Source organism: Triturus cristatus, chromosome 1_2 (genome assembly GCF_964204655.1).
Source record: "Triturus cristatus chromosome 1_2, aTriCri1.1, whole genome shotgun sequence".
Taxonomy (NCBI): domain Eukaryota; kingdom Metazoa; phylum Chordata; class Amphibia; order Caudata; family Salamandridae; genus Triturus; species Triturus cristatus.
In genome coordinates, this window is record NC_140580.1 from 632735885 (window position 1) to 632757908 (window position 22024).

General features: G+C 43.1%; 1 protein-coding gene across 4 annotated transcripts in view; it reads right to left on the minus strand.

Annotated features, from left to right (window-relative positions):
* The window catches only part of WAPL (WAPL cohesin release factor), a 1161107-nt gene that overhangs the window by 491211 nt on the left and 647872 nt on the right, over positions 1-22024 (minus strand). For all 4 annotated transcript variants that reach the window (XM_085607305.1, XM_085607324.1, XM_085607315.1 and 1 more), the window contains one exon: positions 128-204. In XM_085607305.1, the coding sequence (XP_085463431.1) occupies positions 128-204 (77 nt within the window). The remainder of the gene's footprint in view (positions 1-127; positions 205-22024) is intronic.

The window sequence follows — 22024 nt, forward strand, 5'->3', positions numbered from 1 at the left end:
AATTACATTGCGTATTAGAGTTGGAATTAGACAAAAGCCACAGATGGACAGAAAAATAAAGCTGTGTTTTATTACTAGTCAATGTTAGTTCACTGAACCACTAAAACAGCATAAAAATACAACTTACTTGGCTGATGCAGCTATAAGCTGCGAGTCTTTGTAAGCAATCAAATAACTTTGATTTTCTGGATTATGCACAGTGACCTGAAAAAGTAAAGAATATTTGCTAAAACTATGATCATTATCTTTTACACAAGCTTAGTTTATAAAAGCAGGGGTCACAACATAGTATATTTGATCAAAAACGGTTCAGATTTAAAACAGAACGTCGTGAGCACTAGTAAGATATACCTTAGCATAAAAGGAGAAGGCAATTTAAAAAAAAAAAAAAAAAGGATTGCTACGACACTACGACCAAATGGTAAGGCCTAACAAATTAGTTCCAAAATAGGTATCAAGTCTGGTGGCAATCTACAGTCCACCTTACGTAAGCGGTGTTGTGCTCTGCGACACATGCACATCCCAAGATGGCCAGCGACCATTGCTATTCACTTTTGTGAACATCTGAAGGTCTGAGGTAAGGCCGAAGGTAAGCAGGACAAACTCTGTGTTCTGATCCAATCATGAACTGCAAATAACAATGGGACTGCAGGGTGGGTATATGGAAATCTGCATTCTGCAAGCCCAGGGACACAATCCAGTCTCCTTGGTTAAGAGCAAAAAGAATTAAAGCAAGGCATTTAACGGGCATATATATAGGATGGGTATGGGGAAACCTTCCTGCTTCAGAGTCCAGCACCCGCTCAATGGCACCCTCTTAATGGCCAAATTACCTCCTGCATTAGGATCATGGAGTGATTTTTCAACAGTTGCTCAGGCATAGGAGGAAGGTAGAATGGGGAAGAAACAATGGGCAGGGCATAGCCCCTTTGAACAATTTGTTAGGCACACGTCTCTTACATGCCAGATATAGGCGTGTGAGGGCAAACTAAAGCAACATGGTAGCCGCAGCAAAAGAAGAGTAACAATTGGAGGACTGCTGTCCCTGATAGTATGAAATCTTTCAGCTGTTGCCAAGCCCCTGGTCTAAAAAGGGCTGGGCCAGTTGCTGTAGTACAGGTGGGAAGACTTGCACAATTTGTGTGCTAGCCCCCTGGAGCAATCCCTAAACCTCCGACATTGGTGCAAAAATTGATTATCTGCTGGTAGTCGAAGCCTAAAAGAGACAGCTGTGGCTCAACGGTATATAAATCTTTCCAGTTCCGAATCAGCCTTTTCACACACAGAAAACTGATCAAAAGGGATACCATTTCAGGATACTTGCATGTCCTGCAAAAATCCAGATGATATAAACCAGCATGACACCTGAGCAGGATACTGGTGGCAAAAGCTAGGCTATGCAGTGTCCAGGCCAGTCTACTGGCCATTTCCCACGACACATGGGTGTACCTTACCAGGAGAAAAACTGTGTTAATGGCTCGGACAGCTAAGCTAGCAGAAAAAGGCATTCTAATGTTTAACTCAATTCCTTTATTCTATATTAGGAGGATTGGTCACAAAGAAATTGAGCCTGACCAAACTTGTTTATTTCTAAACTATCATACTTTTGGGTGTAGGGTGCAAAAGGTTGCCGGGTGCAAGTCTGTTTTGCCTAGGAACATTTCAACTAACGGAAGGGCAGGAGCATGGCTTTGACCAAGTTCTCAATAGGACATCAGCAAGGGCCCAGTTGAAAGACAGCAGCAATGGCTCATATAAAGCTATCTGTGGCTGAAGATTCTCAGTCAAAACATTTGTCTTAATTTCAAGAGTAAACAATTACAAATTAGAACTTCAGCAGCTCTCTAAATAACTGCAAATGACACTTTCTGACATTGACGGTCCATGTGGTGAGTCTAGTTCTGTTTCAGGATGTGTGTCTAGCCCCCTGGCAATCTGGAGATCTAAATACAATGCATCAACATTATAATAGGGGGACGGAAGTTGTCCCCAGTCAGTGAGCTGAGTGACATTAGGTGTGCTATGCACTGGATCAGAATAAGATCCAACAAGAGCATGAAGCCTCTCATACTACTACTGGAATTGTGGCAGAGGTCTTGGATTGCAATCAGGCTTAATAATTGGTTGCACCGTGATGATTTTGTAGCGCAACATGGGCCTGGTGCAGGCAGATATCGAGTTGGGGTTAGAGACTCTGGTGTATGTGTATACGCCAGGGCTGTGTCAGTGTGGGCCTGGTAGCAGTTCGAGGGGGCAGACTGTCGGGAGCAGACCAACTGGCAGTAGTACTAGTAGAGACCCCTGCAGCTCTGTGGGGACCGAAGACACACCAGAGGGGACCGAAGGCGCACCAGAGGGGACCGAAGGAGTTGAAGCACCAGAGGGGACAAATGCCATTAAAGATGCACTGCAAGGCCTCTTCGAAGATGGTCATCTTCTGAAGTGCCTTAGATGGCTAAAATTTGAGCATGTTAAGACCAACTGGTGCTTGGGACAGGTTCAGGTCACACAAGTAGCGTGATCTCTATCTGGACATTTTAGTAGCAGTGCTTCAGTAAGTAGTGTCATTCAACTCATGCAATGACTCTCTCCTGCTAAGGAAGTGATAAAGTGGGCACTGACGTCCATTCCTTTCTTTCAGTGCCCAACTTTGTCAGTCTGCTGTCAATATAAAACTTTCTTGCGACAGTGTACTCACCAAAAACAGGATTCAGGCCAAGGTGGGACTGGGTTTGGAGGGGAAATGTAGTTAAGTGCCTCTTTTGAACATGGTTAGCCCCCATTTCTTGCCTTAAAAATTATGTATTTTGACTGAAAGTGCACAGGGTCCCTGCCAACCAGGTCCCCCGAGCCAGAGATCCTTCCCTAAACTGTAAATATTGTTTCCACAATTGCCACCACTTTAGCTCACACACAACTCCCTTGTAAAAACCCATGGTAACAATGGCCTTGTGGTTAAAGAGGGACCCTAAGGGCTACAGGAAGAATTATGCCGCCCTAAGGGACCCCTCACCAAGTACATTCAAACTGGCCCTGCAGCTTGCGTGTCTTGGTGCAGACAAAACTAAAGAGCCCACATGGCACACATCCCGTCTGCCATGCCCATGACACTTCATGGGATATTGGTAAGCCACCCATCTAGTAGGTCATTGTCCTAAGGCAGGGTGCTTTATATCTCGGGATAGACTCAAGAGCAGATATGCCCCTGCAATATCCTTGTCAAATCCTGAATATTGTAAGTGACCGACCAGGGAAGCTCTATTAAGTACCTGGGCTGGACACAGCATTACGGGTTCCCCAACATCTTGATGGAATCACTGAAGTATGGGATGTTTGGTACCAAACATCTCGTCATAATATACCTGCACTGATTCCAGTGTAAGATTTATTAAAAATTGCACACAGAGAACCCCTTAGAGAGGTCCCCCTGAAACATACCAACCCTTAGTGTGTTCACCGACTGGCCTAGGCCAGCGTGCTACCACCAGACAGTGTTACAGCCTCATGGGGTGAGCGCCTGCACTCTCAGAGGTAGATGATAATCCCTTTTCTGAGTGGAAGTGTTAAAGCTGGGTGTTGTGTTCTAAGGTGGTTGTCGGAGCCAACCAGGTCCCGAAAGCAGTGGTAGCCTAGCGGCTGGTCTCTGAGGCTCTAAAGTAGCAGGACGATCCTTATGCTGGATCTGCTCAATGTGCGAGCGGTGTCAAGGGGGAGGGAAGTCTGTGCTCACAGCAGGCTGCTTTGGAGGAAAATACTCTATCTACAGATCCGAGGCAGAGTAGTTAAAAGGTGAGAAGGTCACTTGTCTGCTGCTAGAGGTTGTGGGTGATGTTCCACCTCGAGGTCCTCTGATCCGAAGAGGTCCGGTGTGTTGCTTTGCTCCTACATGACTTCAAACCCAAAGGTCACAGAGGTTCTTCTTGGATTGGAAGGAGGAGGCCTCACAAGCAACCTTGTGTTCAGGGGGACAGATACAAATTACATACCTGATTGAGATCGGCGCAAGGGTACTTCATATAGCAGTGAGGAAAGCAACGAAATGGCGTTCGTTCCATCACCATCGAGACACGGTGAAGAGACGCAGACAGGGGATGGAAGACCCCAAAGGGTGAAGGACCACGTGGGCCGTAGTCAGCCTGATAGTTGCCCAGCAAAGCTTGCGCCATCGATCAAAGACAAGAGAGAAAATGCATTTGATAACAATACTGAAAGAGGGGACGACCAGAGGACCCTGAACAGAGCACTGCGACAGTGACGAATGATAGCACACATCCCAACCCGACAGCAAAAAGAAAATTGTAACAAAGGAGTCTATGACCATGCGCATTACCAGCAAGAGGAGTTACACTATCTTGGGACTCAAAATACTTCAACATAGAAAAACAACTTGCACACATCTGGGCTTAACACTAGATGGCAGGAGTATGCACAGCATGTGTATCTGCAACCAAACATGCCTCGAACAAATATTTATTCTAACTGCACACACCGCAAATTGGTAGAAATGCAACTATTTAAAGAATGTTACGTTTTGTACCCAACGTAGTACACCATGTCCAAAATAATGTTGGCTCTTACAAAGATGTTCCGGCAAGGGAAGTAAACTGATGGAGTAAAAGGAACCCACACCTCTGATTCATCTAACCAATGCTTTGCCCCTGCACATTAAACTATCCCTGTTTTGTGGTGTGTTTAAACTTTATCCCTCATGCCCACTAATCCCACCAGGGCTTTTGAAGGCACCTGCCCAGCACATAGCTGTCAGTGGACACTAATTTCCCAATCACTCTTCCCTTTTACTTGTAAATCAGTACAACCCCTGCATTCAACTTCTCATTTCCTAATCTGTCAGTCCATGTTAATGAGCAAATCTCCCAATTTTCTGTTCAAGTATGCAAGTTAAAGTCCCTGTCCTCTTTCCAAACACAAGCATCATAAAAAATTCTCACCTAAACATCCACGGTCAGTCGGCAACTTAACCCAAATCCTTGTAAGCCCATCCGAGCTTGTGTGTAAATCTCAGTTATCGTTACATTTATCCACAGGAAGCCACTGAATACAACCTGGGAGTCAAAGAGTACCCCAGGAGTGCCCCTCTCTACCTACTCAAAGATATAAAATCAGCCACTGCCCTGCAACAGGCTACAGAAAACATAAGTGCTTGTTATGAAGTGCCAATCAATGTATTTTTATTGTTCCGTCCGTCATCACTGCCACACTGGTAATATTGAGGTTGGATTTTTCAAAGTTCTCATGAGGAAGATAGTGCACACGATGTGACAGGGAAAGAGGAGGGAGGGGTGAGCTGCTGTCATGAGAAAAGGAGGTTTCAAGTGGGGAGAGGAGGAGAAAGGCAGAGAGAACAGGAGAAATGGGATTGCATGCAGCTAGGAAGAGGTTAGAGGGACCAAAAAATCAGAAACAGAAGGCATTAAAGAAGCCTCATTGTTTAGAATAGGATCAACAAGAATAAACCCTCTAAAATAAAAATCCTGGTCTGGAGCAGATAATCGTGCACGGACTTGACACTGCCAAAAAGGTCCAACTTCGAAAACAGCAGCAGCTGCTACAGGTTTCAGTAACTAAATAAAACTTGACCTTGTTTATCAGAGAGCTAGGAAATCATTTACCCACTCCTTTCTACTTGCCAGGTAAACGGTTTCCAAGCAGCACATTCAAGAAACAAAGGGGGAAAGATTTTGAGCTACGTTATCATACAAAAAAAAAAAAATCCCCCCAAAATAATGCCAAAAATAATTAACATCAATGAAATGTCATAAAATATGACAGTGCCAAGCAAAATTATAACCGAATGGTTGGCAATATTCCTTAATCCATGCCACAATATCCATAGGGGTTTATAGAAGTATGCATCAGAAACAAGAAACACCAGTTCAGGGAAATAAAGATGCCTGGAATCAATCCAATCCACAAGTCAACATTGTCACCTGTGCAGAAGGTGGTAGCTTAGTGTTAGGCTTCTCAAAAATGTTCAGTTCACATTACATAATTGTGAAGTGGGGTCTATTATATGGTGTGGCAGTTCGTCCGCACCATGTAATACACTCATTAACACTAGGTAGCTGTCGCTCTGAGCAGTAAGGCTTACACAAAGCAACTAGTGTTAAGCATTTAAACAGCACCAAAACTATTGGAGAAATTGACAAGAAACTAAAGACATCCAAAACCAATTTATAAAAATATACAATTGTATGTATTTTTAGACAACACAACAATACAGATCCACCAGAGCATTCAATGAGATACAGAATTGATGAGGTACCGTAAATTAAAGCATTTCACTCAACCGAGAACAAGCACTGACAAATTCAATACATTTGACACTTGGAAACATTCTACTTAAAAGTTTGGACTCTTAATGCCAGGGATGTGGACAATAACAAGTTTTCAGGTGTATTTTGTCCTTGGGACAAGTAGGCCCAACCCCCTGCAGCACAAACCCTTTGGCTGCCAGTGTACAGTACCACTTTACGGACCAAGGAATATTAGAGTCCATATGTTAGTGATGTTCAAACTTGTATTTATGGTTCATAATTGAAAAACCTTTATTATTAGGATGAGAGCTCTAAGAAAATGGTGTACGCTCAGATGGCACTACTTACAGTGGTTCCACTATAAAAAACGTGTACACATGTTTTAAAATTTTAGCAATATGAGGCTATGTGTAATGCTCCCAGAATGCTCACTGAATAACTGTTTGGTGTCACGGTCACCGGTCACATTTTCCTGGGTCAATAATTCCTTCTCTGGAGGTCCTAGCTGTACTCAGACTGAACTTTTGGGCTCAGCGAACTCAGGTTCGTCAGGTGCTACATGGCAGTGGTTGGCGGCGGGTTGAAGACTGAGGGCTGCCAACTTTCTCCAGAAGACTTTCAGCAGTTGTGTTTCTGTGCTGCGTACAGGGGAACAGTCAGCTGGCCATTAGGGTCTCTTGGCTTAGGCTGGGCTCTGGAAATTACTTCTCCTTGAGCAGGACAAAGCAGGCACAGTCACTCTGCTTTGGTAGCCAGCAGGTGCAGTCCACAACTGTGCAGCGTCTCTTTGCTGGTTTTACAGGGCAGCAGGGCAATCCTTCCACTCCTACTTACAGTCCAGCCGAGATCAGAGTGTGGGGGTGCCAAGGGTGTCCTACTTATGCTCAGAAAATGCCCTCACGGCAGGATGAGGTAGGCAGCCAATGGGCAACCAGGTGTCTTGCCATCCGATGATCACTTCTTGCAAAGTGTGGCATTTGGCCATCCCAGGATGTAATATTCTGCCCACTTCCAATGTAGCAGGATCCCACTCCCAGCATGTGGAGTTCTCTAGCCCAACAGAGGTGCCCCTGGAAAACCAGTTTGGCAACTGGTTCCCCCTTTCCTGTGTGAAGTGCCTGCTTTTCTGCCTCCACAATGAAGAAACCACTCTCCAGAGTTGCCCATTTGCCCTTCAAAGGTGGATTCTCATTTGAAGTTCACCTTTTGGGCCATTACCGGTGTGGCTTCCTGCAGGAGGGAGGTGCAGCCTCCTTCCAGAGCAGGCCCTTATTGCATCCTTGCCTGGGAGTTGTTAGCATGTCTCTCCAGGAAGGTAGAAAGCTGTCCCAGTGATAGGACCATGTGTGCAAACCGAATGAGAACAGGGGACTTAAGGCAACAAAGTGGCAACTTGTGCAAAGTGGTCAGTGTGGCATGAGACAACCAAGCCTTACCACAGAAAAAACAGTTTAGCATTTTTACAAACAGAGCATGTTAAATACATGCTCTGCCAGCAAGATATGTTGCTCCCTGCCTTAGGACTCAATAGGCCTGCCATATGGGTGGCTTACGCACGTAAGTGGGGTAATGTGGGGGGGGAGGGGGGGGGGGGGTAGTTTGGCTTTGCCATTAATTTAAATGGGAAAGTTGGGCTAGGAATTTAAACTACTCATCCAGCCAGCAAATGGCTGGCTGGGAGACTGATTTTACTCCTATCCCTCCAATGGTGGCACAAACAGTGCTGCAGTCAATGGAGTTATCCTCTAACGTAAATGCCCTGGGTACCATTTAATAGGGACTTGCAGTTAAGTTAGCTTAGTCAATTAGATATAAGCCAATTCAACACACCTGTTTAAGGGTAAGGGCACAGGGTGTGGTTAGCAGGTTTCAGTGCACTCAGAGTCGAAAAACCAGCAGTATCAGTCCAAGAACATGGCGGTGACCATTCAATAAGAGGCATTTCTTTAAAAAGTATCTTAAAGGTTAGACTTCTAGAAAGAGGGTGGCAGTACGGGCCTCGCACAAGGGATTGCCCCTCACCTTAGCATATATTTACACACTCAAAGGTGAAGAGGCATGTTTTCCCACAACAATACATTAATTCACAGAGTGAGGAAAGGGTCAGCTGTCTGTAGCTGTGAACTCCTAAGTTATGGATACTAAAAAGACAAGACAAAGAACCACTTTGAAGGCACAAGTGTTATACTGGGGAACAGTAAGCTATGGTTAGAGGAGCTAGAACAAATGGATGGATGATGTCACTCAGTGAAGAAAAATGTTACTTACCCTGTAAGCATCTGTTTGTGGCATGTAGTGCTGTAGATTCACATGCTATGCATATCCTACTACCCAGCATTGGGACAGGATGTGTGCAAGTTTCTCTTCAAAGAAGTCTTCTTGAGTCACGTAAGGTGTCTTCATCGCTTGCTGGTAATGTGCATTTACATTACCTCCATTGTTAAGATTGTTTTCCTCACAGGAGGTGGGGATATAGATGCAGAAGGTGAGAAGCAATATGGAGGGGAGAGAGACCGATGCAATAAAAGAATGAATGAATTATCACTGCAACAGCCAGAGGCTTCCAGAGAGGAGGGTGGATGCATATTAATGTACAGCACTGTATGCCATGAACAGATGCTTACAGTGTAAGGAATAGTTTACCTGTAATCCTAGTTCTCTCTCAGGGGGAATCTCCATTGAAATCATAAGCACTGAATAGTCACGCCCAAGTACGGGGATCCAGGATCACTTCTTTAGAATACTTATTACGTGTAGATGTTCGCCTTTTTTTAGTAAAGCCTGGAGAAACACTTAAGATATTAACGTTTGGCAGCCTATAAAGAAGGTTACATTGGCCAAATGCTTCAAAATATAATTTTAAAAAGGGTAATATATACTTATAAGTACCAGGACAATTAACCGGAACAGCATTATTTGACTATCTGAATCTCATTTATAAAGCTTTTTTAAAGGAAAAAGATGAAGGCGGAAGAGGACAACGTAGCCTCCTAGGTGGCAACTCTGCATATGTTTCTTCTAACAAGGGAGAAGGGCGGTTTGCATAGGATTTCAATGGAGATTCCCCTGAGAGAGAAACTAGGATTTCAGCTAAGAAACCATTCCTTCTCTCTCAGAGGATCTTCATTGATAATCCTAAGCACTGAATAGAGTAGCAAGCCCATCATTCCAACTACAGGTGAAAGGAAAAGATATGACCCGTAGACCAGATTAAGCGAATAGATTGATAGATGTACTACTTGAGCATCTGTTCAGCATCAAATGATAGTGCTTGGTAAAAGTGCAAATAAATCTCCATGTAGCTGCTTTACATATTTCACTGGGTTTATTTCTCATTGAAGCAGCTGCAGCTGCTTTTCCTCTAGTGGAATGAGCTTTAGGTTAATCAGATAGAACTGAATTCGATTTATGGTAGCATAATGGGATGCAAGAGACTATCCATCAGGATATAGATTAGACATGGTTGAACCTGTAAGGACTGGGCCATATTTATGAACAATTGATCAGACTTGGGGATAGGTTTTGTTTATATAAAATTTTAAGACTCATGTGACATCTTGAGTATGAAGAGTTCTTTCATCTGGATTGGAAGGGTGCAGAACAAAAGAAAGCAAAGAAATGGTCTGGTTAATGTGGAAACCCAAAACAACTTTTGGTAAGAATTTTGGATGAGTCCTCAAAAGCACCTTCCTACTATGAACACCTTATACGGTTCTTGAGTACATGAAGCCAGAAATTTCCCTGGGGCCATATTTTATCTCACTGACAAAATTGCTGTATAAAAAGCCAGTGGTCAGAGTAAGGCTGGCCACTTGCTGTCGCATCCTATACCGGTATGTTGGGGTACCCGTCAGGGCTGCTCCCCCCCCCCTTTTTTCCTCACTGGCTGTTGAACCACTGGTGTTAGCCATGCGAGCATCTGCAACTCATATGGGAGAAGTTACTCATGCAATAGCTTTAAATGTGGATGACCTCCTTTTATAAGCCATGTCTGTTCCCATTTGAAACTAACACGCCAACACTTTGTTCTCTATTGATAGCACACCAGTCACGTGGCAGCAATCCATGTTTCGTTACCTGGGCATTAGGATATACCATAGTGACCGGGATCTCCTGGATGGCAACCTCACCGGAGCACTTACATCTCCGACGTTGCAGATGACCTTTTGGAAATAACTCGCTATCTCGGTGGCAGGTATGGTCTGGTTTGTTAAAATGGTGGTAATTTCCTGCCTCCTTTATTACTTTACCAATCAGCCACTATATCTGCAACTATCCTTTTTTAAACCAATTGAACGCATGATTGACAATGATTTTAATAGTACACTTCACACCAAATTTCCACCTAACTTTAAATGTATTTCCAACCTAGCGGACAATCTGGATACCACGGGTAAAACATATTTGCCTAGCTGAGAATTTCAATGTACAGCTTCCCCTTTTTTTTTTTAGGAGACCCTACTTCATTGCTTTGCCGTTACAATAGCACCACAAACATGGACCTTCGAACTATAGAACTTTAATCATTCCTTTCCCTGCTGGATTTGGTTAAAGCCTTGGCTCCCTCAGGGCTATCTAAAAGGTATGGTCACCACCTTTAGGGGCAGATGCAACACCTCTATTATAGATTTTATTTTTGTCACTTGGAGGATTTGATTTTACAAGGAGCAGTTATTGAATCTAGTTTAAGCGATCATAACTCTAACCAAATCATGCTATTAAACCGCCCAAAGGGAAAGCTTAGATGGGATATTGAGGCATGCAATTTGCAACCTTCTGCTGACAATTTAAGGTTGGTAAGGAAGCTAAAGGATCCTGCTCATCTCTTTCAGAGGGTGGTTGGTGAAAACCTGGATATAGTTACCGTATATTTGTCCGAGGGTGACCAAGATGGCCAAGTGGTGATATTTTCTTTTCTTTGTTGTGAAATTCTGAAGGCCCTTATGAAACCAATACAGCCCTCCTCAAGCACCCCGAGATGGTTTAATTCCAAGAGCTCAGCAGCAAATAGGGCCTTAAGCCAAGCTCCGATATCTGAACCTAGGGGCCCAGTTTTAGTGTTTCTTTTATGTTTGGGAAATAAAAAAGCCACTGCCAAACGCTGGCAAGAGGTCCCAGTTATAAAATTGAATACCACAGCTAAGGTATCACAATAGGGAAATTGTAAGCTGTTTTGGTCAACTGTCTCAGAGCAAAAGCATACCACCAGTCCTTCCAGCACTATTTCTCTTCATATAACTAGCACAGTCTGTGAGGAGCATTTAAGTAAAATCTATGGAGCTTCCTTCTTCCATGACCATTTTAACATACTCCCTGGATTAGTGATCCGATTTCAGCTAACCCTGATGACGTTGATGCTATTAACCAGCGTATAGGAGGTAAGGAACCTTGCCCCATTGGGTTGTCCATTGATTTATAAAGAACAATGTCACATTCTGGGCTCCCCTACTTACCAGTGTTTAACAGCCTTAACCACTTCCCTTTCCCAAATACATGGAGTACATCTGTTTTAACAATTTTCAAAAAAGGGGGTCACTCATTGCCAGGATATCGCCAGATATCACTCATCGACACTACAGCAAAAATCTTAGGAAGAAATATTAACAGAATCACAGAGTGAGTGAAAGAAAAGACAGTTCTAGACTGTTGAAGATATACAAGTTCAGGCACAAACTAGGAACCATCAAACAATGCCTAAACCTAAATCTGGTTCTAGGAAAATATACGGTGACCAAAAGTTCTCCCCTTTATCTGGTGTTCATGGACCCATCATCTGCCTTCGACTGTGTTAATCAGGCTAGGCTGTGGCGCTTATCACCAAGGGCCTGGACATAGCGTTGGTGCACTTTCTCGCCTATTTACATAACGAGATGAGGGCACAAATTTATATAGATTCTGACGGGAGATGTAGGCATCCATTGTAGGGTGAGGCAGGGATGTGTGCTTCTCCCCCTGCTATTTATTTTGTATATTAATGTTCTTAACTCCACCCTCTGTTGTGCTACTCCATTGCGTCCCTCATTAAAGGTAAACCATTGCCTACATTACTTTATTAGGACGACGCAGAGCTCATGGCATGTACAACAAGGGCACTGTGCCAGTTGATCATTGCATTTGTGGACTATATAACTTTGCTAAATACCACATTATGGCCCGTGGTCCTATGAGCAGGCCCCTCCCAAACATAATAAATGGCACCCATAACTTTAGTAGTACTAACTTTCTTTAGCTTGGTGTTGTTTGCTCGAGCAGTGGTTCGTGGTCTACAAATATTGCGCATCTCTCCACTAAATGTTCAGCGGCAAACTGTTTGTTAGGTAGTCTTCCTCAACCAACTGGGTGGCACTATAGTCCCATTGTTTCAATCTTATGAATGACAATGCATGCTGATCGCCATGTATGGGGTGGAGGTGTGGAGGATCTCCAATTGTTCAGCTATTCAGAGTGTACATAATAGGTTTTGAAGAAAGCTTTCATCTGGCCCCATTTCGGCCTTCGTTTTATTTGGTACAAGGAACTCAGGCTCCGCTATATTACTGATTTGATTAGGTTAAGGCCTCTTTTACTGAGGCTATATATCTGGCAAAATACTGAGGCTAGTCTATCTAGAGCTATTATAAAGACTATCTCTTGATAGAGGTCTGTCAAATCCCTGGATTGCATACGTTAAAGCAGAGTGTTTGAAAATTGGTTTACATTAAATTTTTGGGTATCCACTAATCAGAGCTAGTATGGATAAGAAAACTGTAGCCCATGAATTCCTTGCACGGCCTGAATACCAGAGGATTAGGAACCTGATAGGCAAGCCAAATGTGATTCGATATCTGAACCTGTCTGAAATTGATGGCACCACCGATTATATTCAATGTGTTTGTGGCCGTCGGGGATGTTGTTGCTTTCCTATTTTAGATCAGATATGATAAAGTACTTGCCGTGTTGTCAGACTACGCCCCTGTGATTATGTATACACCCAAACCATGCTTCACTGGATTGTTTGTGTACAGTTTAAGCTATGTATACTTGACAATTTTTTAATACCTTTTTAAAATAGTATTTTTCTCGTATTGTCCAATGGAGCCCTGTGTTTAGAATTTGATTATTAACCAGTGAGAGTCAGTTTTGCACAGTGGGTCATTTTTAATACAGACTACCCGTGCACAGAGGTTCATGCGGTCTTAATATATTGTGCTACTATTTATATTCTATTCATTGTACTTTAAGCTCACAAATTTTATGCTATGTAGCCTTAATTTGTATGTACTGCGTTCTGCTTTTATGGATGCTTTGTGCCTCTGAATAAAGTTTTTGATTTAACAATTCGACAAAGGCTTGTCCGGTGGCACCAATACTTTTGGATTTTAGTGCTGCATTTGATACTGTAAACCATGTCACCTTGCTGCATAGACTAGAAGGAATGGGGATTCAAAGCACAGCCTAAATGTGATTGAGATCCTTCTTGTTCAACCGCACCTTTCAGGTGCACTCCCATCAATACAGGTATAAACCACATTTTTTAGCCTCGGTGCAATCATCCCCATCTCCGAGGACGCCATCGTTGGCCGTCTGATTTGGGTTCAACTCCCTCTCCTTCTCAGGTAGTAAAAAGCTTGGGAGTTTGGATAGATGTTAAGCTGACCATGCATTTTCAGATAAAGTAGCCGTCACTTGTTTTGGTGTCCTTAAATGGCTTAAAAAAATCTTAGCCTGCCTTCCTGTCCCATCAAACGAACTGTGGTCCAGGTTCTGGTGATTTCCACACTGGACTACGGTAATGTGCTGTACCTGGGTGTTGCTACGTTTTTGCTATGTCGACTCCAAATGGTTCAGAACGCGGCTGCTCATCTGCTTCTTTGTTCATCTATCATTAACCACCACAAGGGCAGCCCAAACCACCTGAACCAGGGGCATACAATAATTATTCCAAACAAAAGGTTCAGAGTATACAATTCAAAAGGAAATATCCAAGCACAATAAACGGATAAATTTATATAAACAAAAAGAAAAAAAGAAAGAAGACCCTAATAGAAAAAACATACAAAATGTATTCAATAAAACAGCTCAGTGTGTTAAGCTGGTACATATAACATTAAAAACATATACATGACCAGACAAGTGGCAGACAAGGAGAAAAGTACATAACATGGGAGTTTACACTGTTTTTCATAAAACTCCAGTAGACAAAAAAGTGTGGCCACATGTGGCCGCAACTGTTGGAGGACACACTTTTTTGTCTACTGGAGTTTTATGAAAAACAGTGTAAACTCCCATGTTATGTACTTTTCTCCTTGTCTGCCACTGGTCTGGTCATGTATATGTTTTTAATGTTATATGTAACAGCCTAACACACAGCTGTTTTATTGAATACATTTTGTATGTTTTTTCTATTAGGGTCTTCTTTCTTTTTTTCTTTATATAAATTTATCTTTGTTCATCTAGGCTTACTTTTTCAGCCAGTTTGCTGTATACTCTGCACTGGCTACCGTGTTCAGTATAAGAGTTTAAGAGTTTATGCTATATGTACAAATGTCTCACTAACACAGGGTCAATGCATCCAAGATCTTTAGCACACTTCAATCCAGTCATCAAACCTAGGCAGGGGTTCCTAGGATTAGGATGTCTTATCAAGTTTACCAGACATTTGCATACTGTGGCCTTAAACTGTAGTATTAATTGCCACATTCGCTTAGAGCTTGTAAATCTTACATAGTCCTTATGAAGCAGCTACAAGCTTGGCTGTTTCCATCTTTTTATTTATGGGGTAACTGCTGACCGCCCTGGGTTTGGTGAGAAGACAAGAGCTGGGAAACCTTACTGGTAGCCATGTGCTCTACAAATCACCACTAATACTAAAAACAAGCATTTGCAATGCAATAGGTCTCACATTTGCAAGATTTTGAGAGCTATTGGGATTCTAAAGACAATGCCTTTAAATTATAAGTTTTGAAAACATGCAAGTGGTGCATAAGCATGCACTTTATAATTATAGTTGTTGCTTACAAGAAGCAAAGCAGTCAGAAACGGCCCCTATTTTACTGCCAACACGGCAGTCAACTCAATTTTTTCTGGAGGATATACCCATGTCACTCAGAGAGCAAACTCTGGATCCATGCTGAACGAGTAGAAAAAAGGAATATAAAGAGTTGCACCAGGGTGGGTTCGGTGTGGCTTTGGTGAGGTCATCTTATGCCACTTAGTGCATAAATGCAAAACCAGCGCACACTATCAGAAGCGCAAAAAATTTGAACTTTCCTTGTTTAGTCTGATGCATGGGATTATTATACAGGTAAGGAATCTAAAGGCAGAAGTACCCCTCAGAACAAGGTTTAGGTGTAGATTACTTCAAAGTTTGGTTTTAGCACTCAGAGCTCAAGCAAGTGCCTGCTATTGTAGTGTTGCACCGCAGTGCAGGCCCTAGGGTCTGTTTTTCGGCATCCAGTGCACACGTCTTGCTCATTCCATGTTCTTGAAGAGACTCAACCTTCAAACCAGGGGGAGGTATGCTTCAGGAGGACAGAGGAAACCACTGCCAGATGTCCACAGAGGTAGATTGACTCTGGAAAGTGTGCCCTCTTCTTCGTCTCTGGTTAGGTGCAGTAAATGCTCCAACAAGGTAAGTGATCACAGCAGCCACAGAGATCTGTTGCAGCAGCACAACACTTCGAGCAAGGGCTTGGATGGCTGTGGCAAGTCAGTCTACACAACATCTGGGTGCCAACTCACTTCGGCTTGGGCACAAACGTCTAGGCAGCGCACCTCACCTCAGGAATAAAGTTGCTGGCAGCCACTCCATCTCTAGCACGCTGGCAGCAACAAAGGCCTCTGACCAGGTTTCTGGTCCCCTGCTGAGACTGCTGCCCACAAGCCTCAGAGAACACAGATCCCCCGGCAGACGTACACAGCACCAGGAGGCAAGATGTTCTGGTGCTTGATAGCAGTAACACTTCTACAGAGCTGGCCGGCTCCTTCATGGCACCTCAGGACAAAAACTCCTCTTCTTCCAATAAGGCCACACATGAGGTGATGGCACCTCACCTCCGGGAAGGTAGATGTTAAACAGACAAAAGCTCTGGTTGCACGGCAGACCGAGGGCTCTGAAGAGTACCCCAACCCCCCCCCCCCCATGGTTTATGAAAACTTAAACCGAAACAAGTAAGTGGGTCTCAACTGCCAATGCCGGTGGAAACAACCTCACCCTATCTAGTGCACAGGACAGGGGCTTACAATATGAAACCTACAGGCCCTTCATTACTTTGGCTCACTCATAAATCTGCACGTGCAACACAGGTCAAATACACACAAACATATCACAAGCACTTGGGATGTTAGTACAAGGATCTGGGTTACAGCAAAAATGTGGAACTTTAAGCAAGTGAGTCAGTGGGCCCCCACTACAGTGAGACAGATAAAAGTGGCTGCTCACAACTACTGCTTCACAAAAATAAGTTTACTCTCAGCATCGCTCCACATGTTAAATGCATGATAGGGACTGTATACCACTGTCAGTCAGATGTGTGCAAGGTTGATACACACCCCCTAGTCACAGGACCTCATGTCAATGGACAGGATATTAGATACTCCTAGTTGGGAACGCGAGGCAAGCCAACACAATTGTACGCCATGCAGAGGGCACTGCAGTGCCAACAGAACCATAACCAATGTGGCACAAACAGAAGGCCATTCTACAGTCTAGCCTTTGTCAGGTTGGTCTCTTTTTGCCTGCTGTTAACATCAAATCACTATCTGCAGGTCATTTGAAACTGACCTATTCTTGCAGTGCAACGGATTCTTCATTAAATATTGCTTCAATATCTCACACATGGTTTCACACGTTTTGCAAGAGCTAGTGAAAGACGGAATGGGAACATCTTAATTGACAGCTTGGAAGCACAGCCTAGAAAAACAAGCCTTGGCATAGCCAATAGGTCTCGCCTTTGAGACCTTATAAGTGTTTAGCCATGCAACAGTTGGTGTTTTTGCACTAAGGATATTGTGCCGCATAACTAAATACTTATAAGGTCCCAAAAGCGAGAACTGTTGGCTATGCCAATGCTTGTTTTTCTTGGTTTCCAGCTCCGTTACTGTTTGTCTGTGTTCAGCTTCAGCACCCTAGCTGTTTTTTTTTCCAATTTCAAATTGAATTTAACAAAAACACACGTCTTGTACTTAAGTAAATTAATGAAACCCACGGCCAAAGTGCATACTGGCTGTGTTGTTCAAAATAGAATGGGACAGTGTTGTGTCAAAGCAGAGTTCTAAAACTTTCTTGTGACCAAGTCCGCTAACATGCATTGGGGGAAGGGAGGGGTGCTGTAACTCCTCAGGTGCTTTTAGTAAAGTAAAATACAGCATCTTGTATTCGTGGCATTTCAGCACAGATTGAGCCGGGGAGGTGATGCTGGAGCCGAGTGACGCCGCATGACGCAGACACCAGGGCGCGGGATGCTAGGCTTGCACTGCTGCCTTGCTGGTGCCTCGAATGCTTATCTCCTCTGTAGTGGCGATCTGCTGTAAAATAATGCTTCCCTATAAAAAGTTATTCAAAATAACTGCAATAACCACCTACCAATCGCCTCCTCTGTCCCACTGTAAATTTACATCACAGCATCAGCAACAACAGCCTGAAGCAAGCAATGCTTTAGAATCATACGCCAACAGGAACCCAAGAAAAAGAGATCAGCAAACGCTTGCGGCCATCCTCTCACACCGATGTTTCATGGACTAGAACAGTTAAGGAGGGCACAGACACCGACAATTAATTAAAAACAAATATAATGATATGGAGCGCTTTGAGCCTCATTTTTAAGCTCGCTTTATAATCAACGAGCTAACTCTTTCAAAATGTTTGGTTGTTTTAATCGTACACGTCTAGGTGTTTGCCCGGAATATTATCCCAAGCGAGGCTTGCACCGCACTTATGTGTTGTCTTTTACACGAGTCTCCTCAGTGTCTCTCTTACGAGATTGCGGGATTAGGATGGAGCAGAGTTTTGGAGTTTATCACACAATTAATGCAAGAAATCTTCCAGGGAAAATTATGTTCTGCATGACTTACTTGGTGAGAAGTCATTTTAAGTAATAGGGATTCTGAACGGTGTCTGTATGCAGGAGGTTAATTGCTCACCTTTTGTAGGTGGAACAGTTTAGAGAATAAAGAGCGAGATACCCCAAAATATTTACCCTGTCCCTCATAGCACATCAACTCTCTCCACGGCTGCCGGGGGGCATTGTATGAATTCAATCTCATTTCTTTTACGCCTAATGGTGGCATGTTGGATGGCTGGACGCGTTATACAAGGCAAATACAATGAAATTGCCATAACTGCCCACCCCTCTGCACAACACCCTGAACCTATACATTTTACTAAGGAATGCACCGGACTTTTCAGTGCCTGAGTGCCGTAAGCAAAATCTTATTTTGCCACACAAGTGCTCTCCAAGCGTAAAAGAAAGCTAATTATGCAGGCCTTTAGCTGTTTTTAGTGACACTACTAGATTTAGGTACTTGCCTGAACTTGAGTGTTCTTGTACCGTCTTAGAGACCGTGGGCCCAGACTTTTATGATGATTAACTGTAGAAATGACATGTCCGGAAGAAAAAAAGGGGCAGAGGTCAGTACATGAAAGGTGTTTGAGGTCCGATTTGTAAATGGAGGATTTGCCATAAATTAATTTTTATAAGACTGTCAGACTTTATTCCAAAATACGAGGACTAATCTTAGACACATGATGTGCTTTTTAATTCGGTTATGGTTTTTAATTGAATGTGAATGTAAAGTGAGTTAAAAAAGGCAATCCTACGACATACAATTTGTGTTGTGTATTAAATACAAGCCTGCTCTTTTGCCCGACTGACCTATAGTTATAAGTTGCATCTTTGAGCATGTATCAAATAGTTTTTCAAGCTTTGTGCCCATGCAATAACCTTTTCAGAGTAGATGAAAGAAAATCTTTAACAGAAGTTCCAAGGCTATTAACGGCAGGTTTGGTATTTATGGGCAGTTTCGGCTTTTTAGTCAAATAAATTGTGTTATGTGATTTCCAGTTTTTTTGTTTTTGACCTTTAGATCGGAGGACTGTTGTGCCCAGCCTTAAAATGACGTGCCTCAAATTCCCCCAGCAAAGTTTATCACGCATGACATCACACTCGAGCACCCTGTTTTAAAGAGTGAGGGGCGGTTATCTGCTGGTATCTAAAATAAAAAAAACAGGCCGAGGTGACAAGAAGGGCTGGGCAAGAAGGGAGGGGGAATGCCAGCAGCAGAGGAGTTGGATCAAAGCGGACGAAAAGGGAGGGGGAGAAGGAAGTGCAAACAGCAGCTGTCTGCGTGCACGCCATTGTGCACTCAAGCTTCAGGCCTGCAAAATCATGTGGGTAGCACTTTGAAAAGACGTATACTAAATGCCCTTCGAGCAGCGCATGCGCGCTGGCTCAGCAAGACCTAAAAAACACTAACAAATATCAAAACGAAACTAAGCTCAACAAGCATTGGCATAGCCAATAGGTCTCGCCTTTGGGGCCTTAATAAGTGTTTAACCATGCAAAAGTTAATGTTGTTGCACCAAGGATATTGTGCTGCATAACTAAATACTTATAAGGTCCCAAAAGCGAGACCTATTGGCTATGCCAATGCTTGTTTAGTATGAAACACATTTTCGCATCCAAAATGAAAGCGAGGACAAAATGCACTAAAAGGGAAGGCTAAATGCTGCCTTTGCACTTCATATAATTTTTGCAGAATTCCACGAAATTGCATAAAAGCAAACTACACAAATGTCGGACACTCCTAGCTATTCTGCAGTGAACAAGTAGGACAAAACACATTGGAGAAAAGATTGTGACAGAGTGTGAAGCTCGGTTTGGCTTTTGTAATGGTCCCCACTAGATTGAAAATTAGCTTCTGTCAATCCTTTTTGTGATAGGTTGGGATTTCCAATGCCAAGGTCCCTAGGTAAGGGTTCACCGAGCGGTTTGAATTACTGGCAGAGCTGCTGGTCCCTCCGCTGATTTGTTCCGTCTATTTAAAGTGCGCGTGCAGAACATGTACGACTTTTCAGCAATTAACTTGTTCGAGTGCACAGTATCACAGAGCAGTAAAATGGACTACGTCCACCGATATAAATAACAGTAACACTTATGTATAGCAATGCAAAACACCAGAGAATCCTAGTACACTTTACTGAGCTACATAAAAATACATTATTTCGAAGGTTTAGAACAACAAAAACAGTGGAACCTTCTATTGACCAGCACCTAACCTATTATTACTCCCACAATACAAACCCTATTGTGTAAAGGAAATTTGTGTGCACACTCAGTGGCACCCACTGTTACAATGCCTATTCCCTAAGGAATCAAAGTATATAGCATCAAAAAAGAGGTGCACCACACGAGAAACTTGAAGTCACAGAGTTCATTTCCAATTATGGAATTTCTTCAAAAATAGTTTTTTATTCATTTCATTTTTTTGAGAAACATAACATTCAGTTCCTATAAATCTACAGATAGACCAGCCGACACGTTTCGTCCTGATACAGGACTTCTTCAGGGCAATAAATTATGACGGAAACCAAAATAATATCTTCCTGAATGTTCACCAATGTTTTATACTGGAAAACAGAGTTCCATCCAATCAGATAAGGTCACACCAGCACTAGACTGTTATTAGTGCAGCTGATATCCAGTAGGTTCTTGTCGCATATGTTCCACAATCCAAAAAACCATATACACTGCAATACAGGGAGTGTTCCGATTTATAACTGTCCCAATTTTCGCAATCCGATAGTTGCGATCCAATACCCTTTCCAGGAGACGACTTAATGGTCCAACACCCAGGCGAGAAAAAACAAAGGTTAGGATTGAGTTTTAAGCCAGCCGTACAGTCAACAACATACTGTGCATTCTTGCTTGTACCCATTGGCATCGCGATTTGAACGGTGACAAACGTCTCATGCGGAGTATAAAGCAAGTTTAACCGTGCACCCACCTTATTTATTTTAAAGATGATCTGGTGCTAGAACTGTTTCGCAGTGTTCTGCTGAGAATCTGTACTGTTCACAGGCAATGTACAGCTACGTACGGACCAGTTGAGTCACGCTGTCGAAAAAAGATGACGTTTCGTCACGACTGAAACGTTTTGACTGAGTCGTCCGTGCTTTGTTTGCATGTGAAGAGCTGCGCTGTTAATGGTCCAAGAGGATGACGTAATTGGGCAGGGCAGTTAAAAGCGAAAGCAAAGATGTGCACCCGGTAGGCGACTGGATATCTTGCTTGGAATTAACATCCTCGGAGAGTTGAAAGGATACATCAGTCTGCGGCGTGCTGGTTATTAACAGATCTCTACTTCTGGCGCCCTGCTCCACTGATCTGTCTTTCCACAATATACCAGGTTTTTATTTGATACATGGTTGATAATTATCAGATAGAAGACTAATAGTGACCATGTCTATACAATTGTGCCCCAAGTCGGCCCCTAGGGCATCCACACCCACTCTACCTGCTCCAATCTCTTTTCCCAGCCTCAGAAGATGCCGAACACCTCGGCACCCTCGCCCCTCGAACCCCAAACATGAGTTTTACAAATTCAAACGCACTATTGATTACACGTTGACAAGAAGATCGAACCGATAACCCCGGCCTGTCCTGCCAGATTTGCTTAGCTTCTGAATTCACGGTTGTCAAATATGAGAACGAACCGCGCAGAAAAAGGATGAAATGAAAACTCTATAATTTAGAATTTAGAACAAAATAATA